At 47.2% G+C, this 20,774-nt stretch overlaps 1 protein-coding gene across 1 annotated transcript in view; it reads right to left on the bottom strand.

Moving 5' to 3' along the window:
• LAMA4 (laminin subunit alpha 4) overlaps positions 1-10,157 on the bottom strand; it is a 175,758-nt gene extending 165,601 nt beyond the window's left edge. The window contains exon 1 of the mRNA XM_033936948.1: positions 9,835-10,157. Within this exon, the coding sequence (XP_033792839.1) occupies positions 9,835-10,014 (180 nt within the window). The 5' untranslated portion in view covers positions 10,015-10,157. The remainder of the gene's footprint in view (positions 1-9,834) is intronic.
• Between the last annotated feature and the right edge of the window lie 10,617 nt (positions 10,158-20,774).

The following is a 20,774-nucleotide window of genomic DNA, read 5'->3' as shown; positions in this document are numbered from 1 at the left end:
ATGTTTTCTTTTTCTTTCCAGTTTATTAATTATTTTTAATCTTATTCATTGTTTTGCCACTTGTTTTGCTTTGTTCTATTTCTATCATTTAAATTTCTCCAGAATTCTATTGTTCAACAGTTCCTCCTTCTGCATCTATTCCTTTCTCTCCTCTCTTCTACCTTCCAAAGTACTTAGATCAATGCAGTCTTGTTAGAATGTTTATTTTCTTATTTTTTCCTCTATCTCTATTTTTTACTTCTTTATTACTCTCCAGGTACTTTAGTTAGATTGTGAGCCTTCGGGACAATAAGGGGATTTCTAAGTACCTTTCTTACTTATAATTTTAATGTATATTTTCTGTAAACCGCTTAGAACCTAACGGATTAGCGGTATATAAGAAATAAATTACATAACTTTTGGGCTTCCTAAAGCAGTAGCAGCGGTGGTGGAGGTCGGCTGGTAGAGGCAGTGCTCTGAATAGGCTACTCATGGCCTGCTCCGCCAGAGCTTACCTCTGCCATGTCATCAGTGACGCAGCAAAGGGAAGGCCCTGATGGTGCAGGCCAGGAGCAGCACTGTGCTGCCTCTGCCCATCAGCCACTGCCACCGCTGCTGCTGCTGCTTTAGGAGACCCAGACATGTCAGGACTCACTGAATCGGTGAGTCTGATTTTTTTAGGAAACAAATCAATTCGAATCTGCAAATCAGGCAGCAGTACTGAAAAGTTCTCAGCACAACCAACCAACTTCCTAAATTCTGAGTGTTATTTGGCCACCATAGGTGTAAAGAGTGTTATCATATTTTGTTAAGTGCCAATTTGCAGAAACGAAATTCTGTCCGAAGTACTGGAATCAACTACCTCCTAACATCCAGGGCAGGATTAACCAATAAGCCAAGTAGGCACGTGCCTAGGGCCCGAAATGGTCAGGGGGGGCCCGATGAAGGAGGGCATCAACATTGTTTTTTCCAAACAGCGATGCGCCCCTCCAGCATCGATCGGCAACACAGCCCCCCGATCGGCAATGCGGGCCCCACCATGATCGGCAATGCGCCCCCCCCCCCCCATTGACGGAAAGTAAGACAAGTAAGCAACGCGGGTAAGAAAGGCAACGGGAACTGTAATTGTGCAAGCGGTGCTGCTTGCCCAAAGCTTCCCTCTGACATAGCTTCCTGTTTCCGCCTGGGCGCTTGGAGGGGTGGGGCGGGGCAGGGGGCCCTCGACGAATTACGGTAATCCTGCCCTGCTAACATCAAATCCCTTAATGGACTTTGAGCTTTAGAAAAGCAATAAAAACCCACCTCTTCACCTGACTCCTCAGGACAAGGGTTACTCCCAAACCACTGTGTTCTTAATAGATGTTCAACTGTACATACTTCAAGCTCGAGAACAATTGAACTAGACACATCATCCCACTGTATCCTAGTGCCTTAGTCTTCAGTTCCTTATTGTTAATTTGTTATGTGTCTTGCTTGCTAACTGTTATGTCCTTGGGGAGGATGGGAAATACAGTGTTCCCCCGCGAATTCACGGTTCGCGAATCGCGGACTCGCTCATTCGCGGTCTGCTCCGACTGCCTCTTCCTGTAGTAAAGTCTGGCTACACCAATCAGGAGCTGTGTGTCAAAGTTGAGGATGGGCTGGGGAGGGCTTCGATGGCTGGGATGATTAAAGATGGAGCTTTGACGGAGACTCCAGTAGATGGAACCAGGCAGGGCTCTGGGTTCCATGAAATCAGTCATTTAAAGAGAGGGTATGGATGGACCACTCGGGTCTTTATCTGCCCTCATTTACTATGTTACTATCCATTAGATGCCGTTTGAAACATCTGCACAGGAAGCTCTAGTGGCTGCCTTTAGAAATGTGGCTGGATTTTTTGCCAGATGGAATCCAAGGTATGAGACTGTTGTTAAAAAGGACCTGGTCGCCTTTCTACTTTATCGTTTCTATTTTTGCTTTGTGTTGTTAACATTGCCTTGTATTGTTTCTGTATTTATTGTTGATTTTGTACCGCCCTGGGTAAACCAGACCAAACCCAAACCCTCTTTCATCTCTGTTTATCCAGATGTTTCCTTTAAAACTCAGGAAGTTTTGTCGAGAATTTCTGAAACTGTGTCCGAGGGCGACTGGCCCTGGGTCTATCTTTTAGTTTGAAGTATTTTAGGAGATGTTTAGTGAAGTATCAGGGCAAAGATTAGACTTGTTATAATCCTGTTTACCTCAAGGAATTTCTAAGAACTCCGGAAGAGCTGATTAATGGTTTACCAGCCAATGTCGAGGAGAAAAGTTCATGTGATTGGCAGAAAGGAGTTTTCGTCAACTGAGCTTCACTGATTATGTATTTTGAAAGATTCCCCACATGATTTTAAAGGAGGGATAAGATCATGGCCTTCAAGGGTTTCCATTTTTGTCATTGTGTTTTTTTACTTCTAGTTAACTGAGTGTATCTAGATTTACAGAAATCTTTTGACAAAAGTCTCTGCTGAGCGACTCCTGAGAAAATTAGAGCAGGTAAAGTTCTGATGTGGAGATGTATATTCTGTTGTGTATTTTCAGTGCACACAGTGGCAGTGGCGTACCTAGGGTATGTGGCACCCGGGGCCCATCATTTTTTGACCCCCCCCCCCCCATGTAAAAAAATTTTTTTTTTTTTTTTTTTGCAATAACCATGAAATGGAATAAATGGTCAGAATAGAAACAGGCAGTGAAAATTTTCTTTTATTGAACCTCATATATGTAACCATTATTCCAAACATAACATAACCTAAATTATGTCTGAATTGTCATGACATCAGAAGTACATATGGAGTAGTTGCAGGTGATGCTTGGGACAGTTCTGATTATGTTAGTTTGGTTTTATGTGTTTTTTGAATAGAAGGGTTTTTATTTCTTTTTTGAAGGTTTTGTAGTTTGTGGTCGAGGTCAATAGGTTGTAGAGTTGGGGGTCGAGTGTTAGGAGGTTGTCGAACAGTTTTTTTCTTTTCACATTTTTGGTTGGAGGGTGTGTGAATGGTGCGTGAGTTCTCCTATGTCTGTTTGAGATGGATTGAATTATTTCGCTGAAGAAATTAGTTACCCCCCCCCATTCCACACACATTAATTCTCTTCCATTTTTGTTCCCATTATAAAAAAACACTGATAAGTTCCCAGGAAAAAAATACATTAAAATAAGAAGTGAAACCAAAGGCCCCTACAGATGAGAACATAACATAAGAATAGCCTAACTGGGTCACACCAATGGTCCATCATGCCCAGTAGCCCATTCTCATGGTAGCCAATAAGAACATAAGAACATAAGAACATAAGCAATGCCTCTGCTGGGTCAGACCTGAGGTCCATCATGCCCAGCAGTCCGCTCACGCGGCGGCCCAACAGGTCCAGGACCTGTGCAGTAATCCTCTATTTATACCCCTCTATTCCCTTTTCCAGCAGGAAATTGTCCAATCCTTTCTTAAACCCCTGTACTGTACTCTGTCCTATTACTCCCTCTGGAAGCGCATTCCAGGTGTCCACCACTCGTTGGGTAAAGAAGAACTTCCTAGCATTCGTTTTAAATCTGTCCCCTTTCAACTTTTCCAAGTGTCCTCTTGTTCTTTTATTTTTCGAAAGTTTGAAGAATCTGTCCTTCTCTACTCTCTCTATGCCCTTCATGATCTTATAAGTCTCTATCATATCACCTCTAAGTCTCCTCTTCTCCAGGGAAAAGAGACCCAGTTTCTCCAATCTCTCAGCGTATGAGAGGTTTTCCATCCCTTTTATCAAGCGTGTCGCTCTCCTCTGAACCCTCTCGAGTAACGCCATATCCTTCCTAAGGTACGGAGACCAATATTGGACGCAGTATTCCAGATGCGGGCGCACCATCGCCCGATACAATGGCAGGATAACTTCTTTTGTCCTTGTTGTAATACCCTTCTTGATTATGCCTAGCATTCTATTTGCTTTCTTAGCGGCTGTTGCGCACTGTGCCGTCGGCTTCATTGTCATGTCCAATCCAGGACACTAATACCTGGTCAAAACCCAAAGAGTAGCAACATTCCATGCTACCGATCCAGGGCAAGCAGACACTTCCCCCATGTCTTAATAACAGATTATGGACTTTTCCTCCAGGAATTTGTCCAAATCTTTCTTAAAACCAGCTACACTATCTGCTTTTACCATAACTTCTGGCCACTTCATTTTTAAGTTTAGATATTTCCTTTCAAACAGAGACCTTGCTAGATGTCAAATACAGCACAAGGTAACTTCACATGGACTTAGCTGTGCAGGAAATGTGAATCTCCTCATACACCCACCATATAGTGCAAAAATGTGCAAAGGTCTGTTTTTTTCTTTCAATCACTACATAGCCTAATGCCACACAAGCAGCGCTGTTACAAACATATTCTGTAGGTCAATGCTAAGGATAACAAAGTTTCCTTCCTTGGACCAGAAGGAGATAAACCACTGGAAGAGATCCCAAAACAACACCCAAAGACCCACTCAGTGTGTGAATCAGTTGAGTGGAGTGGACTAACTGGGGGGTGGAAATGGGCCCGGAGTTTGCTCAACAGAATTTCCCAGACCACCTCTTCCTCTCAACACATTGACACGCTGCTGCCACCATCACCACTAGGAACACCTCACTGGGTAGGCCAGCTATGCTATAAACTTTATAAAACACATTATTATATTTTCTTATAAAGCACATATTTTAACTGACCTCTCTGACATCCTCAGCCTTTCCATTCACAAAAATAGAAGGAAGAAAAGTTCCCATTTCCTGCTGTCTCATGTCCCCGGCCTATACAATATTTTTTTTCTGCAGACCCTTCAAAAGTCTGACCAAATCCTCGTTTCACTTGCATTATAAAGTACTGAGGATGCCATCTCTCCCCAATCCCAGGTCCTAAAGTCTAAGACAGTAGCGCAAACTAATGCTGCCAGATACAGGAAAAAAAAATTTTGATTCGATTCAGCCCTATTGAATTGGTTTTTCAATTCGATTTTCCTGCCCAGTTGGGTGATTTTTTTCAAAACTCCTGGTGGGTTTTATAGCTTTTTCACCCCCTTTGGCTTCTCCTAACCACACTGGCGCTGTGGTGTAAATAAAATAAAGAAACAAAAAGGACTTTTCCTCTTTCTGTTAAATCCTAGCTCACGTTTGCAGTCCAACACCAGCTCTGGCAGGATACACATTTCAAATCTGACATGTTATAATCACAAAACAGAAAATAAAATTAATTTTTCTACCTTTTGTTGTCTGGTTATATTTCAAATCTTGTTGGTCCAAGGCTCTGGTTTTCTTCTGATAATTTGCTTGCCAGGGTCTCCTTCTTTCTGCATGCTAACCATCCATCTGCCAACTCTGTCCTCCCTTTCCATTTCCCTTCCCTTCCCAGGAAGCCTGGTATCTTTCCTTTTTTTCATCTCCCTCCACAGATCCACCTTTTCTTAAATACCCTTTCATCCGGCATCTCTCCCTCCTTCCCCACCATCCCAGAGTCCACCGTCTCTCCCTTTCTTTTCCTAATTACCCTCCTATCCAGTATCTCTATCCCTCCTCCACACCATCCCTTGTGTCCAATTTCTCTCCCTTTCTGTTCCTTCCCTCCCTAAATCCCATGGTCCATCATCTCTCTCCCTCTCCTCTATTTTCAGACCCATTATTTCTTCCCCCCCCCCCAAAGTTTGGCATATGCATGTCTCTTTGAACACCCCCTTCCCTCCGTGTACTTCTAAATCATGATCCCCCCCCAAAGGCCTGTCCCCCCTTAAAGGTCTGCCTGTCCCCCCTTGAAGGCCTGCACCCCCCTTGAAGGCCTGTCCCTTCCCCTTGTAGGCCTGTCCCCCCCTTGAAGGCCTGCCTGCCTGTCCCCCCCCTTGAAGGTCTGCACCCCCCGAAGGCCTGCACCCCCCGAAGGCCTGTCCCCCACTTGAAGGCCTGTCCCACCTCCTTGTAGCTTCTCCCCCCCCCCCCCTTGTAGGCCTGTCCCCCCTTGAAGGCCTGCCTGCCTGCCTTTCCCCCCTTGAAGGCCTGTCCCCCCTTGAAGGCCTGCACCCCCTTGAAGGCCTGCACCCCCCCCCTCGAAGGCCTGCACTCCCTTGAAGGTCTGCACCCCCCCCCCGAAGGCCTGTCCCCCACTTGAAGGCTTGTACCACCCCCTTGTAGCTTCTCCCCCCCTTGTAGGCCTGCCTGCCTGCCTTTCCCCCCTTGAAGGCCTGCACCCCCTTGAAGGACTGCACCCCCCCCCCGAAGGCCTGCACTCCCTTGAAGATCTGCACCCCCCCGAAGGCCTGTCCCCCCCTTGAAGGCCTGTCCCCCCCCTTGAAGGCCTGTCCCACCCCCTTGTAGGCCTGTCCCCCCCTTGTAGGCCTGTCCCCCCTTTAAGGCCTGCCTGCCTGCCTTTCCCCCCCTTGTAGGCCTGTCCCCCCCTTGAAGGCCTGCCTGCCTGCCTTTCCCCCCTTGAAGGCCTGTCCCCCCTTGAAGGCATGCACCCCCTTGAAGGCCTGCACCACCCCCCCTCGAAGGCCTGCACTCCCTTGAAGGTCTGCACCCCCCCCCGAAGGCCTGTCCCCCACTTGAAGGCTTGTACCACCCCCTTGTAGCTTCTCCCCCCCCTTGTAGGCCTGTCCCCCCCTTGAAGGCCTGCCTGCCTGCCTTTCCCCCCCTTGAAGGCCTGCACCCCCTTGAAGGACTGCACCCCCCCCCAAAGGCCTGCACTCCCTTGAAGGTCTGCACCCCCCCCGAAGGCCTGTCCCCCCCTTGAAGGCCTGTCCCCCCCTTGAAGGCCTGTCCCACCCCCTTGTAGGCCTGTCCCCCCTTTAAGGCCTGCCTGCCTGCCTTTCCCCCCCTTGTAGGCCTGTCCCCCCCTTGAAGGCCTGCCTGCCTTTCCCCCCTTGAAGGCCTGTTCCCCCCCTTGAAGGCCTGCACCCCCTTGAAGGTCTGCACCCCCCCAAAGGCCTACACCCCCCCCCGAAGGCCTGCACCCCCTTGAAGGCCTGCCTGCCCCCCTTGAAGGCCTGCACCCCTTGAAGGTCTGCACCCCCCCCCGAAGGCCTGTCCCCCCTTGAAGGCCTGCCTGTCACCCCCTCCCCCTTGAAAGCCTACTTGCCTGCCCGCCCGCCCCACCCTGAAGGCCTGATGCCCCGACCCACCCCGAAGGACCGCTCGCCCCCTGGCCTCCCTTCACCACCTATGAAGCAGCCGCAGCAGGATCGCGAAGTCAGCGTCAGCGATCCCTGCGCTGCTTCCTGCGCCACGGTCCCGCCCCTCCTCTGACGTCAGAGGAGGGGCGGGATCGCGGCGCAGGAAGCAGCGCAGGGATGCTGACGCTGACTTCGCGATCCTGCTGCGGGCTGCTTCACAGGTGGTGCAGGAAGGTCAGTGGGGCGAGCGGTCCTTCGGGGGTGGCGGGGGACTGAACGGCAAGGCCGGGAACACCCCCTTAGGGCTGGCACCCGGGGCGGCCCGCCCCCCCCCCCCCCCCCCCCCCCTAGGTACGCCACTGCACGGTGGGTAACTAAGGGTAGTGATGCAGTTGGCAGTTACATGAGGTACTTTGGACCAAGTGGGATTTCATAGGGAGAGGAGAAGATACTGGATGCTGTGGATGGGGACAGTGAATTGGCCATTTGGCCTTCTTCTGCCTTCCTAAGAACATAAAAGCTGCCATACTGGGACAGACCGAAAGTCCATCAAGCCCAACAGTGGCCAGCTAGATCCCAAGTGGTAAAAGAGATTCTATGCTGCTTATCCTAGGAATAAGCAGTGTATTCTCCCAATAAAGACCTATGAACTTCACTTTTAGGAAATTGTCCAAACCTTTTTAAAACCATGCTAAGCTAACTGGATGTCTCGGTGGCCATTTTTAACATGGACAAAGAATGGGCAGGAACGAGTGAGAATCGCTCCTGCCCAATGTGCTGCTAGGAATCACCAGAAAATCACAGAAGGCCTGGGATGAGTTAGTCTCAGTTAGGAGGGAGTGCTAGCTAACATTTCAGAGGGGGTGGGGCAAAAAAGTTTACTAGTTCAGAGGGGAGGGGCTTGCAGTGACAGCAGAGGGAGGAAGAGAGGAGGGTGGAAGGGCACTTTAGGGAAGGTAAGGGGAGGAATGATAGAATGTAAAACCTCAGTTTATATTTGGGTCACCATTTTCCCCAAAAAGGGGGGCAAAATTGGTATCTCAGTTTATATTTGGATGTATATACGGTAGTAGCTTCATTGTATGGCCCCCAAGTCCTAATATTTTTGGAGAGAGTAAACAAGCGATTCACATTTACCTGCTCCACTCCACCCAGGGTTGACTCAACTTAAGGACCAGGTGAGGCACTAGCCCAGGGTGCTGGCCCTACAGGACACCAAATGCCCTGGGCTGTGACATCACCAAACCAAAAGGTAAGCTACGAGATGATATTTGAACATACTCCTGCTGCTCCCTCCTCTGACCCTGATGCCCAGCTTCAAAGGCCAGCTGCTGCGAGGGGGGGTGGGGGGTGGGCCAGCAGGACTTCCCTCCCCCCTCTTGAAGCTGCCTTTCCCTCCATGTGACAGCTGGGCTATGAAGTTGCATCAGAGGAGGGAAGAGGGAATGGGCTGGAGGGGTGGGGTTGCCCTAGCATCTTGAACCAGCCCTGGATGGCCATCTATCATATCTCCCTGAAGAGCCCCCTCTCATCCTTTTTATCATTTTTGTCGCCCTTCTCTACCTTTTCTAGTACCGCTCTATCTTTTTTGAGATACGGCGACTAGAACTGCACACAGTATTCGAGGTGTGGCCGTACCATAGAGCGATCCAAAGGCATTCTAACATTTTCATCTTTGCTTTCCATTCCTTTCCTGATAATTCCTAACATTATCTTTGCTTTCTTAGCCGCCAACACACATTGAGCTGAGGGTTCCAACGTATCCTCAACAATGACACCTAGATCCTTTTCCTAACACAGAACCCAGCATCACGTAGCTATACTTCGGGTTCCTCTTTCCCACATGCATCACTTTGCACTTGCTCACATTAAACGTCATCTACCATTTCTTCTCTGGTTTGTTTTAAATGCGTTACTTAGTAATTCTAGTTATTAGGGTGGTAAAGTTTGTAGGATGAAGAGGCATTTATGTGAGGGGCAGTTGGGGGATTTTTTTTCAGAATGTGACAGTTCCTGGGTATTGGGGCAATTGTATGGGACAGATTTGGGGTTGGGGGCATTTTGAGATACAGGCCAAGTTGTAGGAAGCAGTTGCGGTCTTTGACAGCTTGTGATGTGGGCTGCTTTCAGGGGTACTTTATTGTGGGGGGATTAAGTGCAGAGGACGCTGGGGCATTTGGGAGAGAAAATTCTTGTGGAAGAAGCAGTTGTTGACGGTTTTGTGGGGAGACGCTGCTTCTCAGTGGTATGTGCCCATGGGTGTGTGCCTGTGGGGGGAGGGGGAGATGCTGCATCTCTCTCCTGACTGTCTCCTCTGCAGTTTCTTTGCCTCTCCCTCCTTTCTTGCTCTCTTCCTCTGCTCCTGGCATCACAGTCTGTATGGAGGGAAAACCTCCGTTTGGCTAGTGTGCCAGGAGAAACAATTTTGCTACAGGATGAGACCAAGGGTCCGTGAAACCCAGTATCACACCCTCTTCCTCTGTCCAGGGGAGCAGATTTGGACTAACGCAGTGACAAAGATGGGTCATGCTGCTGCTAACACCTCTCCTTCTCTTCTTACCAGCAGAAGGGTGAAAAGACTCTCTGCGCAGAGAAAGCACTGAACCTCTACCCTGCAACCAGCACCATCTCCCACCCCCTCCCTCTCCATTTACCCCAGAAGGAGCCAGATCTTACCCTGGAATTTTGCGGGGCAGGGGGGCTGATGCATGCTGTGGCAAATCTTCTTACCTTAGGGATGGGCTCTCGCTGCGGCTGTCCGTGTCGCTGTCTTGTCACCCAATCATTGTCGCTGCCAGGCCAGAGGTCCAGAGGGAACCCACTGCCTTCGCTCAAAGCACTGCCTGAGCAGAACAAGTCCAAGACCAAGAGCAAGAGGAAGAAGCAGGAGCTGGGCGGGCTGTGAGCCATTTCCTCGTCTTTGTGCCCAGCTCAGATCTTCTTGTGTCCGAGACCTTGGGAGTCTGCTGTGCCCTGGGCTGGCCCCTCCCTTAGGGCTGATGGCACTTCAGCTGCAACACGCTTCGCTTTGTTTCAGGTTCCAGATGTGACACTTCCAGGCAGCCTGAAGCCTGTGAGCAAACAACCCAAACCCAGCCCCTGCTAGACCCTCCTCCCTCGGTGGGACAGCCTGCAGTGTGCACAGTGTACGAGGAACGGGACACAGGCTGAGGTTCTCCCTTAATGCACACGCACAGAACATGCAGACATACGTGTATGCTCACTGAGTGCTGTTCCTTTCACATGCAAACACAGACAAAGGATACAAAAATACCAGATGCACAGAGCACTGCTCTTTTGACATACAGACAACACGTGTAGAGTGAGACCCACGCACAGAAACATGCAGACACACACGTGCACATGGGAACACACACATGTTATATCAGATGCACAGAGCATTGCTCTTTTGACATACAGACAACACGTGTAGAGTGAGACCCACGCACAGAAACATGCAGACACACACGTGCACATGGGAACACACATGTTATATCAGATGCACAGAGCATTGCTCTTTTGACATACAGACAACACGTGTAGAGTGAGACCCACGCACAGAAACATGCAGACACACACGTGCACATGGGAACACACATGTTATATCAGATGCACAGAGCATTGCTCTTTTGACATACAGACAACATGTGTAGAGTGAGACCCACGCACAGAAACATGCAGACACACACGTGCACATGGGAACACACATGTTATATCAGATGCACAGAGCATTGCTCTTTTGACATACAGACAACACGTGTAGAGTGAGACCCATGCACAGAAACATGCAGACACACACGTGCACATGGGAACACACATGTTATATCAGATGCACAGAGCATTGCTCTTTTGACATACAGACAACACGTGTAGAGTGAGACCCACGCACAGAAACATGCAGACACACACGTGCACATGGGAACACACATGTTATATCAGATGCACAGAGCATTGCTCTTTTGACATACAGACAACACGTGTAGAGTGAGACCCACGCACAGAAACATGCAGACACACACGTGCACATGGGAACACACATGTTATATCAGATGCACAGAGCATTGCTCTTTTGACATACAGACAACACGTGTAGAGTGAGACCCACGCACAGAAACATGCAGACACACACGTGCACATGGGAACACACATGTTATATCAGATGCACAGAGCATTGCTCTTTTGACATACAGACAACACGTGTAGAGTGAGACCCACGCACAGAAACATGCAGACACACACGTGCACATGGGAACACACATGTTATATCAGATGCACAGAGCATTGCTCTTTTGACATACAGACAACACGTGTAGAGTGAGACCCACGCACAGAAACATGCAGACACACACGTGCACATGGGAACACACATGTTATATCAGATGCACAGAGCATTGCTCTTTTGACATACAGACAACACGTGTACAGTGAGACACACGCACACAAATATGCAGACACACACGTGCACATGGGAACACACTTACACGTCATATCAGATGCACAGAGCACTGCTGATATAGAGACAGCACATATAACATGCCATTTTGTTTACTCACACACACACATAGAGTTACCAAATGGCTCCAGAAAAAGGAGGAAGGATTGAGACTTCCAGGTTTTATTTCCTTTGCTTTCCATGTCTCAATCTGGCCTCCTTTTTCTAGAGCCATATGTTAACCCTACACACACAAGCACAGTGCTGCCTCTTTCACATACACAGAACATGGCACTCCCTTCACACACACGGAAACACATAACATATGAACATAACATGCATACATATCAGATGTACAGAACACTGCTCTTTTGACATAGAGACAGCACATAGAGTCACTCACTCTGAGCACATGCACGCACACACACACACATACATTTTACATGTTGAGGATGAGCTCATACAGAGGGAATTATAATGCTCGGGAACCCAGAGAAAAGTTTAACCTAATAATGCATTTCTTCCTACACGGCACAGATATCCGGTGGGAGCCACTGGCCCAGAAGGCGTGGAGGTGAATATCACATGTTTTCAACGGATCAGATATGCTGAGGGCTGATGGGCTAATCCCTGAACGGCTGGCAATTAGGCTGACCACATTAGTGCTTTTCATTACAAAAAAAAAAAAATCCAGGCCACTTGAATGGATGCCTTTGGCCACGTCTGCAAAGCGGTAAGATGTGTGATACACCAGGAGCAGGACCATGGAAATCATGGGGCAGGTTTTCACCCTCTTCCTGTGCCACACTGTCTGTAATTCATCAGGTGTAAATTAGACTTATTGAAACTTGATATACCACTGGGTGCTCGGAATGGTTTACAGAGAGCAAATTCAATGAAAATAATGATAAAGATACACAATGCCATGGAAGGATATGGATCATTTTTACTGCTGTCTTCATTTTCCCAGTTTCGACATGGAGAAGGAATGTCCATTTAGCAATTTCAATGCTCTCCGTGTAATCTGTGAAAGTATCTGAATGGAAGCGTTGGCATTCACCACCTCCCTCAGAAAAGAGGCCGGTCTGTGTCAAGGTAGCAGCAACCCATGGCAGACAGAACCAGTGATGTCACTGAACATATGTGTGATTTGAAACTGGCTGACTTTGACGCTGGAATTAGTAACAGAAGAGTCAGGGGGAAACGGGAGGGCTCTGAGCATCCTTCCAGGGCAGACTTATCCATTAAGCACAGTGCCCACGAAAATATATGTATATTTTTAACCAGAAGTAGAAGTTATTTCTTTTCAAATGCAAAATGCCACAAAAGTCAAAGGTCCCTGCCTCCTCCTGTCACCCTGATTCCATTACTGAATGAGGTGGGCCTGCTTTACAGAACTGTGGAAATCCTCGTTCAGCCCCCTCCTCGGGAGCAGGACATCCTTCGTTTGGCCTTCTCAAGGGTGACTTCATGAGGGAAAGCCATGAACTTTCAGCTACAAAGGGCGCCTTGTTTCACTTTGACAGGAGCTTTGTGAGGCAGAAGCAGACAAGGCGGGCAGTATAGTGCTTACACACAGGACACACTGTCCACCGTTGACCCACACTTCCCTGCTGAATCTTTCCCAGACACTTGGCCAAAGATAGGAATCTAAAGCCAGCTGGGCCTGAGACCGGCTTTGCTTCTCCGTGACGCAGGAAAGGAGGCTCATCTTGCATGGATAAAGCTGGGACTAGAATGAGACCTTGTGAGACGGCAGCAAGGAGACCTAGACCTCAGGGCTCTTCCCTCCTCAGTCACACAGCAGAGATAACACACATCGTAGCACAGTAGATGACAGCAGACAAAGACCCTTGTGGTCCATCCAGTCTGCCCAACAAGTCCACTCCGCTCCACCCACCATTCTGTGTAGGCCCAGATGTAGGGGCTGATGACTCCAGGTCAGCCACGCCAGACTTACCTCCATTGCATGCTGGGACCTGTAGTCTTGACTACTTTACCCACACTACTATGCCTATTAATCATTTCTATAGGTCTGCCAGACATACGCAATGGTGTACACGATATAGACAGGCACTTTCTCTGCCCCAGAGGACTTACTAAGATTTTCCACTGGGGCACACATTTACTCACAAAATTAGCTTTAATTGGTAACTTCTAAATCAGTTTGCAATCTAGGGAATGGATATCTACAAGCCCCCACAATACAGATCCAGAAAAAGGTCCCCAGAATACAGATACATAAGAACAGCCTTACGGGGTCAGACAAATAGTCCATCAAGCCCAGTCCAGGTCACTACACTTCTCCCTCCGTATTCGCTGTGATAGGGGATTAACAGAACCACGAATACAGAAAAACCGCAAATAACTTTTTCATAGGTTATTCGCTGTTTTCTATTAAAAACCATTGTGAATATGGTGAAACCGCGAATAACATAGTGGGAGACCTGGCTTGTTCCTGAAGGAGAGGCAAAGCACAGTAACGAAAGTGCTGGGAATCAGCGATTTCTCTATGCAAGCTGACGTAATTGGGGGGGAAGAGCCAGCAAGCTAAAAACTGTGAATAATCAAAATTGTGAATGCTGAAACTGCAAATAAGGAGGGAGAAGTGTAGTACCTGTCCAAAACCCAAGGAGTGAATTTGCAAAATCCAAGGAGTAGCAATATTCCATGCTACCGATCCAGCAAGCAGTGGCTTCCCCCGTGTCTTTCTCAATAACAGACTATTGATTTTTTCTCCAGGAACTTGTCCAAACCTTGCTTAAAACCAGGTACGCTATCCAGAACATATACAGAACATAAGAAGAGCCTTACTGGGTGATCCAGGGCAAGCAGATGCTTCGCCCATCTCTATCTCAATAGCAGACTATGGACTTTTCTTCCAGGAACTTGTACAAACTTTCTTTCAACTCAGATACATTAAGCATTGTAACCAGATCCCCCAGAATGCAAACTTAGAAAGGAGTCCCCTAGAATACAACATAGAAAAGGAATTTCATAAGAATACAACCCAGAAAGGGATTTCCTCCATAATACAGATGCAGAAAGGGGTTTTCCCAATATTCATCACAGAAAAGGTTTCCCTCAGAATACAGACCCAGAAAAGGCTGTTTGTACTTCAATTCCCAAAACATTATGCTTACCTTTCTGGCCTCATCTGCAGCCCCCCCCCCCCTCCACCCCAGCTACAAACTGTGTGGGGAAGAGGAGATTTGGTGGGACCCAGAAGGGCTGTTTCTGTTTTAGGGTGGGAATGGATTGGCCACTGTGAGAATGGGCTACTGGGATTGATGGGCCTTTGGTCTAACCCAGTAAGGCTATTCATATGTTCTCTTATAGAAGGAGACAGAAGGACAAGGATTTTCCCAACATGGCTGTGTTTTGCCTATATGGCTGTATCAGGGGCAAACTAAGACCAAATTAAAACAAAAAATAAAACCCACAATTCGCAAACTATGACATTGATAGTAAAAATATCCTTCCAAAACCTGTGATTATGTATAATTTCCAACAAGAAAAAACATTAGAAATAAACATAAATTACAAGCTTACTTTCTAGAAATTGAAAACCCAAAAGAGAAATAAAAGCTTATTCAGCTGGTGAGAGGCACGCAAAAAACAACCGATTAAAACACAGCTTTTGGGCCCAGATCCTCAAACCAGCGCCTTTGTCGGTGGCCGCCTTAAAAGCGGCCACAATGGCACCGGTTAGAGAATTGCGTCCCCCACAGAGGTAGGTGCCAGAATTGAAGGCCAGGGTTTTCCAGGTCTACCTAGGCACCGAATGCCACGTCAGGCGTTAGGGCACACTGACAGTGGCATTGGGCTCCACACAGGGCCTACCGAGGTGTGAAACCGCTGCCAATAGGCACCTTGAAAACCAGTAAAAAACATCATTTGACTGGCTTTTTATTTTTGGTTTTAGTTTGCCCCTGTCACAGCCATATAGGCGAAACGCGGCCCCGTTGGGAACATTCTTGTGTTCCTGGTAGTACTTTTAATAAAGACCTTACATACATACATTTATTTATTTTGTTTTTGATCCTGTTGTCCCCGAAGAGCTCAGAAACGGTGACAAGTTTACGATACAAGTTTTTATTCTAACTTGACACACGTGGACAGTTTACAGGTTGGATTTGCCATAGTTACAGTTCAAGATGTGACCCATACTAAGGATCGGTACCAATGACATTTCTTTGTAGTCCATCGGTCTAGGGCAGGGGAGTTAGGTGAAGAAAGGTTTTTATTGTTTTCATAAAGTTGAGGCGTCCTTCAAGGGATCTGATCTGCGGGTGGCTCGGTATGAAGCGGGAGTAGGAACATCATTTGGTGGTTTGCAGTTCAAGGGCATGGCCAGGGGGCGTTTTGAGGCGTGTTTCATTCTGTTCGACACGTACAGAGGAAGCTTAGGGCAGCCAGTCAGTCGATGTTAGAGCCTGGGATCTGGATTTTGTTTGGCGTGCTTCAGGCTGTCTTGTTTTCTTCCTAAAGGGACAGAAATCGACCACTGGGTCAATAATTAAACCCTGAAACCAGCCATGATGTTTAAATAATGTACCTCTATTTGCTGTCTCTGTCTAGATGCGCAGTGACTCCGAAACACCACAGATTCAATGGCAGTGATATTTGGCTGCTTTCCATGTACTAGGGTGGTCTAGTTCAGAACAGCCTTTTCTGATGTCGTAGTTGAAATGTCATTATATATTATTATAATCACAGCTCTATTTTAAATAGAAATATTTTTCTTTATCTTTGATAATTGAACAAAAGTTATTTTTATATAAATTATTTGTGAAGTGCTCAGACCAAAAAAACCTTTGTGATAGTGATGTCACTACAATGAGGTTTTCAAGGGGACCATCATCGCCTTCACAAGTCCCCAGCCCTCCCTATATCTTAAGGCCTGTATAGTGCCTATCTGGTTGATGTATCCAACAAATAATGTTGTTCTATTTTGGGGAGCTGATAACGATGTTTCCTCTCATTGGTGACTAATTAAAATAACAACAAAACATGAAAATAAATGTAAATATGAAGTGCTTATCTAAAATGTAGTACTGATCGTTTTTTCTTATCTGATTGAATTCCCGTCCCTCCGACCCGGATTTCGTCTCTTCGTCAGGGAGGAACACTGTTAAAGGCTCGCTTGTGGCGTGAACAGTCAAAGCGGACGGGCCGTCTGACGGGCCTCATTGTAGTGACATCACTATCACAAAGGTTTTTTTGGTCTGAGCACTTCACAAATAATTTATATAAAAATAACTTTTGTTCAATTATCAAAGATAAAGAAAAATATTTCTATTTAAAATAGAGCTGTGATTATAATAATATATAGTAACTAGTGTCACAGATTACTAAGAAATTTATCTCTCTAATTGGTAGTCGAGGTAGTTGAAACGTCGCCACAAATAATAATAATAATAATTATTATTTATTTCTTATATACTGCCAAAGCCGTAGAAGTTCGAGATGGTTTACAATAAAGAAAGCTGGACAAACAGCGAAAAATTGGTCCAATCAGCGAAAGAAGTTACAATTGAGAGGGCTGGACAATCAGCGGATATTGGTACAGTCAGCGAATGGAGATGCATTAAAGGGAAACAGGATGCAGGTACAATATAATATAGGGGAACAAGGGGACGGGCATAGGGGAGTTAGGCTATAAATCGGTTAGTTTTTAATAATTTCCTGAAGTTTAGGTAGGATGAGGAGTGCGAGACAATATTGCCCAGCCAATCGCTAAGTTGACCTTGGAAGGCAAGAGTTCTATTCTGGAATCTTTTCTAGTGGCAGCCCTTTAGAGATGGGGGGCTGAACAGGTGGGTTTTACGCGTGGGTCTGGAAGGGCGGTCTAGGATAAAATGGGGAACCCAGTATAAGGGGGCCGAACCAAGGATGGATTTGAAACAGAGACAGGCAAACTTGAAATGTACTCTTGCTTCCAAGTGGAGTTTTTGGTAGTAAGGGTTTAAGTGTTCCCATTTTTTTAGTCCATATATCAGCCGTATTGCCAAATTTTGGATGATTCGGAGTCTTTGGATGGTTTTTTTGAAAGACCCCAGATAGATGATATTACAGTAGTCGAGTATGCTTAGAATGGAGGATTGCATCATTAGGCGGAATGAAGTAGCGTCAAAGTATTTTCAGATGGTTCTTAATTTCCATAAGGCGGAGAAGCCTTTCCTGACCAGTAGGTCGGTGTGTGCTTCAAGGGTAAGGTTGCGATCTACGGTCACTCCTAGAATTTTTATGGAATCTGTGATAGGAAAGACTTGGCCATTCAAAGAGATTGATGAATCTTTGATTTTGTCGTTTGGGCTCGCCAGGAAGAATTTGGTTTTATCTGTATTGAGTTTCAATTTGAAGTCTGTCATCCATAGTTCGATTTGCTCTAGGATCGATGCAAGGTGATTTTTTGTCTCGGGAGTTAGGTTAGTTAGGGGGAAAACTACGGTGGGATGTCATCAGCGTAGATGTAGAATTTGATTTTCAGACTTTGCAATAGGTTACCTAGAGCGGCCAGGTATATGTTGAATAGAGTGGGGGACAGGGGGGAGCCCTGTGGTACTCCACATGCATTAGCCCAGCTGAAGGAATGAGTATTGTCACTGAAAACTTGGTATGATCATTTACTTAGAAAACCCTGAAACCATTTTAACACGTTACCTGAGAGGCCGATTGACTCCAGACAGTCCAAAAGAATGGCATGATCAACTAAGTCGAAGGCACTGGTGAGAACGAGTTGCAGGACTAGAGCACTTGTGCCCTGACTAAGCAGGTTATGGAGGGAGTCTAGCAGAGAGGCAATAACAGTTTCAGTGCTGTGACTGAAATGAAAACCTGACTGGTTATCATTTAGAATGTTGAATTTGTCCAGGTAGATCTTGGTTGACCAGACCTTCCATCAACTTTGTAAAGAGGGGAATATTCGCAATGGGTCTGTAATTAGATGTCAGGCTGATGTATTCTTTGGGGGTTTTTACAATCGGAGTGATTAGGATCTGGCCTAGTTCCTCCGGGAAGGTATCGGACTATAGAAGGGAGGAGATCCAAGTGTGTAGTTTGGCTTTGAAGGTGACCGGGGCTACTTTCATTACATTTGGTGGACAACAGTCTAGTCTGCAGTGGGAATTGGCGTATCTTGAGTAAAATTTGCAGAATTGTTGCCAGGTGGGGATGGTAAACTTGTTCCAGAATAGATCAGCCCTGGGTTCATCAAAGGGCTGGGCGACAGGGTAATTCAGATGATTGTTTGAGGCGGCCGATAGGGTGGATCTCAGATTGGAGATTTTGCTGTTGAAAAACTCAGCCAGGGTATTGGTCGGTGACAGGGAGTCGAAGGTAGGACGACTTAGGGTCTGAATGTCGTAAAGGTTGTTGACTATTTTGAAGAGGGATTTGATGTCGGGTTTAGGGGAGCCAATTTTTTGGGCGTAAAAGTTGGTGCGTTTGGTGGTTATAAGTTTTTTGTATTCTTTTAATTTTGATCTCCAGTTGGCTCTTTCTTTACTATCACCAGATTTCAGCCAGGGAAATTGGGGAAAATGCGTGGGAGCCTCATCTTCGTGGACATGGGATTTCTATGGTTAGCTGCTGCCACTAAGCAAATGAACCTCTGAATTTTCAGACATCCCCTCTCCTACGTGTGGAATGGCAGAGACAAAAGGTGCCGTGAGTTTGGCAGCAGTCAGTAGGTGTCCTACCACTCCTTCACTTTGCTTTAATTGCCCTAATCAGTGTGGTAATTGACAGTGTTGTTTAAACCCGATTAAGACTTTGTTAAAAAAATAAAAGTAGGCACCAGGACACATTTAGGCCTAAGAGGCTTTTGAGAATCGCACGCGGGCGTCCTATACATAATCGCACATAAGCCTGCCTAAAAGAACCCAATTCTATAACTGACACCCATGCTATAGGCGCCAGTTGGGTTGCTGCTGAGTTTATGGCTGCCACGATAAGTTTAGCAGCAACCTGTCCCCATCCCCCGCAAAGACTAACGACAGGAGGGATGCCCAATCCCTCCTGCCAGACCCTCCCCAAACATCGCGGGGCAGGAGGGATGCCCAGTCCCTCCTGCCAACACCTCCCACCTCCCGTAGATTGCTGGCAGGAGGGATTGAGTTCACCCCCCCCCCCACTTCCACCAGGACTCCTGCCCACCAGGGTCCCCCTAACCCCACACAGATCCCACCCACACCAGGACCTCCATAAGAGGGGCCTTAAGCATCTGGGCCACTCAGGCCCTTAGGTCCCTCCCCAGTGCATCCCTCGATGAACCAGGAAGTGGCAGGCCCACCATTGCAGTGGAGGTGGGCCTGTCAGCCAGACGCAGGCAGGAGCCGGCCAGCTGGCCATCGATTCAAGGTTAGGGTGGTCCGGGGGGTCCTGGTGAGGGTGAGGGGGGTGAACATTAGGGGGGAAGGTTCCAGCAGGAAGGATTGGGCATCCCTCCTGCCGGCGATGTACTGGGGGGGGAGGGATGGGTGGCCGCTAAACTTATCGCAGCAGGAAGATCTTTTGCCGTAATAAATTCAATGCTGGCCTACATTGTACTCATCTACTGCTGATCCAGGGAGACGCATACAGCCACTAGGTCTGCCTAAAGCTACTTCCGTGCACACCCACGCCTAGCCTTAGATGGGCTTACATGTCTCACTAGGCTCCTGAAGGTGCCTCCAATGTAGGTGGCATGCCTTGGGAGGGTTTTTTTTTTTAGAAAACATGCATCCCGATTGGCTGGTTAGGCAATCGTGACACCATTTAAAGAATCCAGACCTTACAGTGTAAGCGACGTTATTACGTCTATAGCAGGATGTCTAATGGCGCCTAAAGCCTAAGTGGGCATGGTTAGGTGTGGAGCAGGACTTAGGCATGATTCACTAAAGAACTGAGATGCCTGTAATGTAGGCTAGGAAAATGCTATGTTTTTTCTTAGGCGTCATTAGCTGTGATTCTGTTAACAGTGTCTAAGCGTGATTGACACACGGTTGGCATCCATTTTTGTAGACGCTGCTGATATAGGCACTGTGTAGAGAATCCGGCCCAAAGTGTATCTGGTTGGCAGACAGAAAGCAGAGGGTTGCAGTGAAGAGCCACTACTCGGGCTGGAGAAAGGTAACGAGCGTTGTCCCACAGGAGTCTATGCTCGGGCCGCTGCTGTTCAATGTATTTATAAATGACCTGGAAGTGGGGACAAAGTGCGAAGTTATAAAGTTTGCAGACGACACTAAACTCTGTG

The sequence above is a fragment of the Geotrypetes seraphini genome, chromosome 3 (genome assembly GCF_902459505.1).
Source record: "Geotrypetes seraphini chromosome 3, aGeoSer1.1, whole genome shotgun sequence".
In the NCBI taxonomy this organism is placed as follows: Eukaryota; Metazoa; Chordata; class Amphibia; order Gymnophiona; family Dermophiidae; genus Geotrypetes; species Geotrypetes seraphini.
The sequence above is the reverse complement of the archived record's forward strand: the minus strand, read 5'-3'. Positions and strand labels throughout refer to the sequence as shown.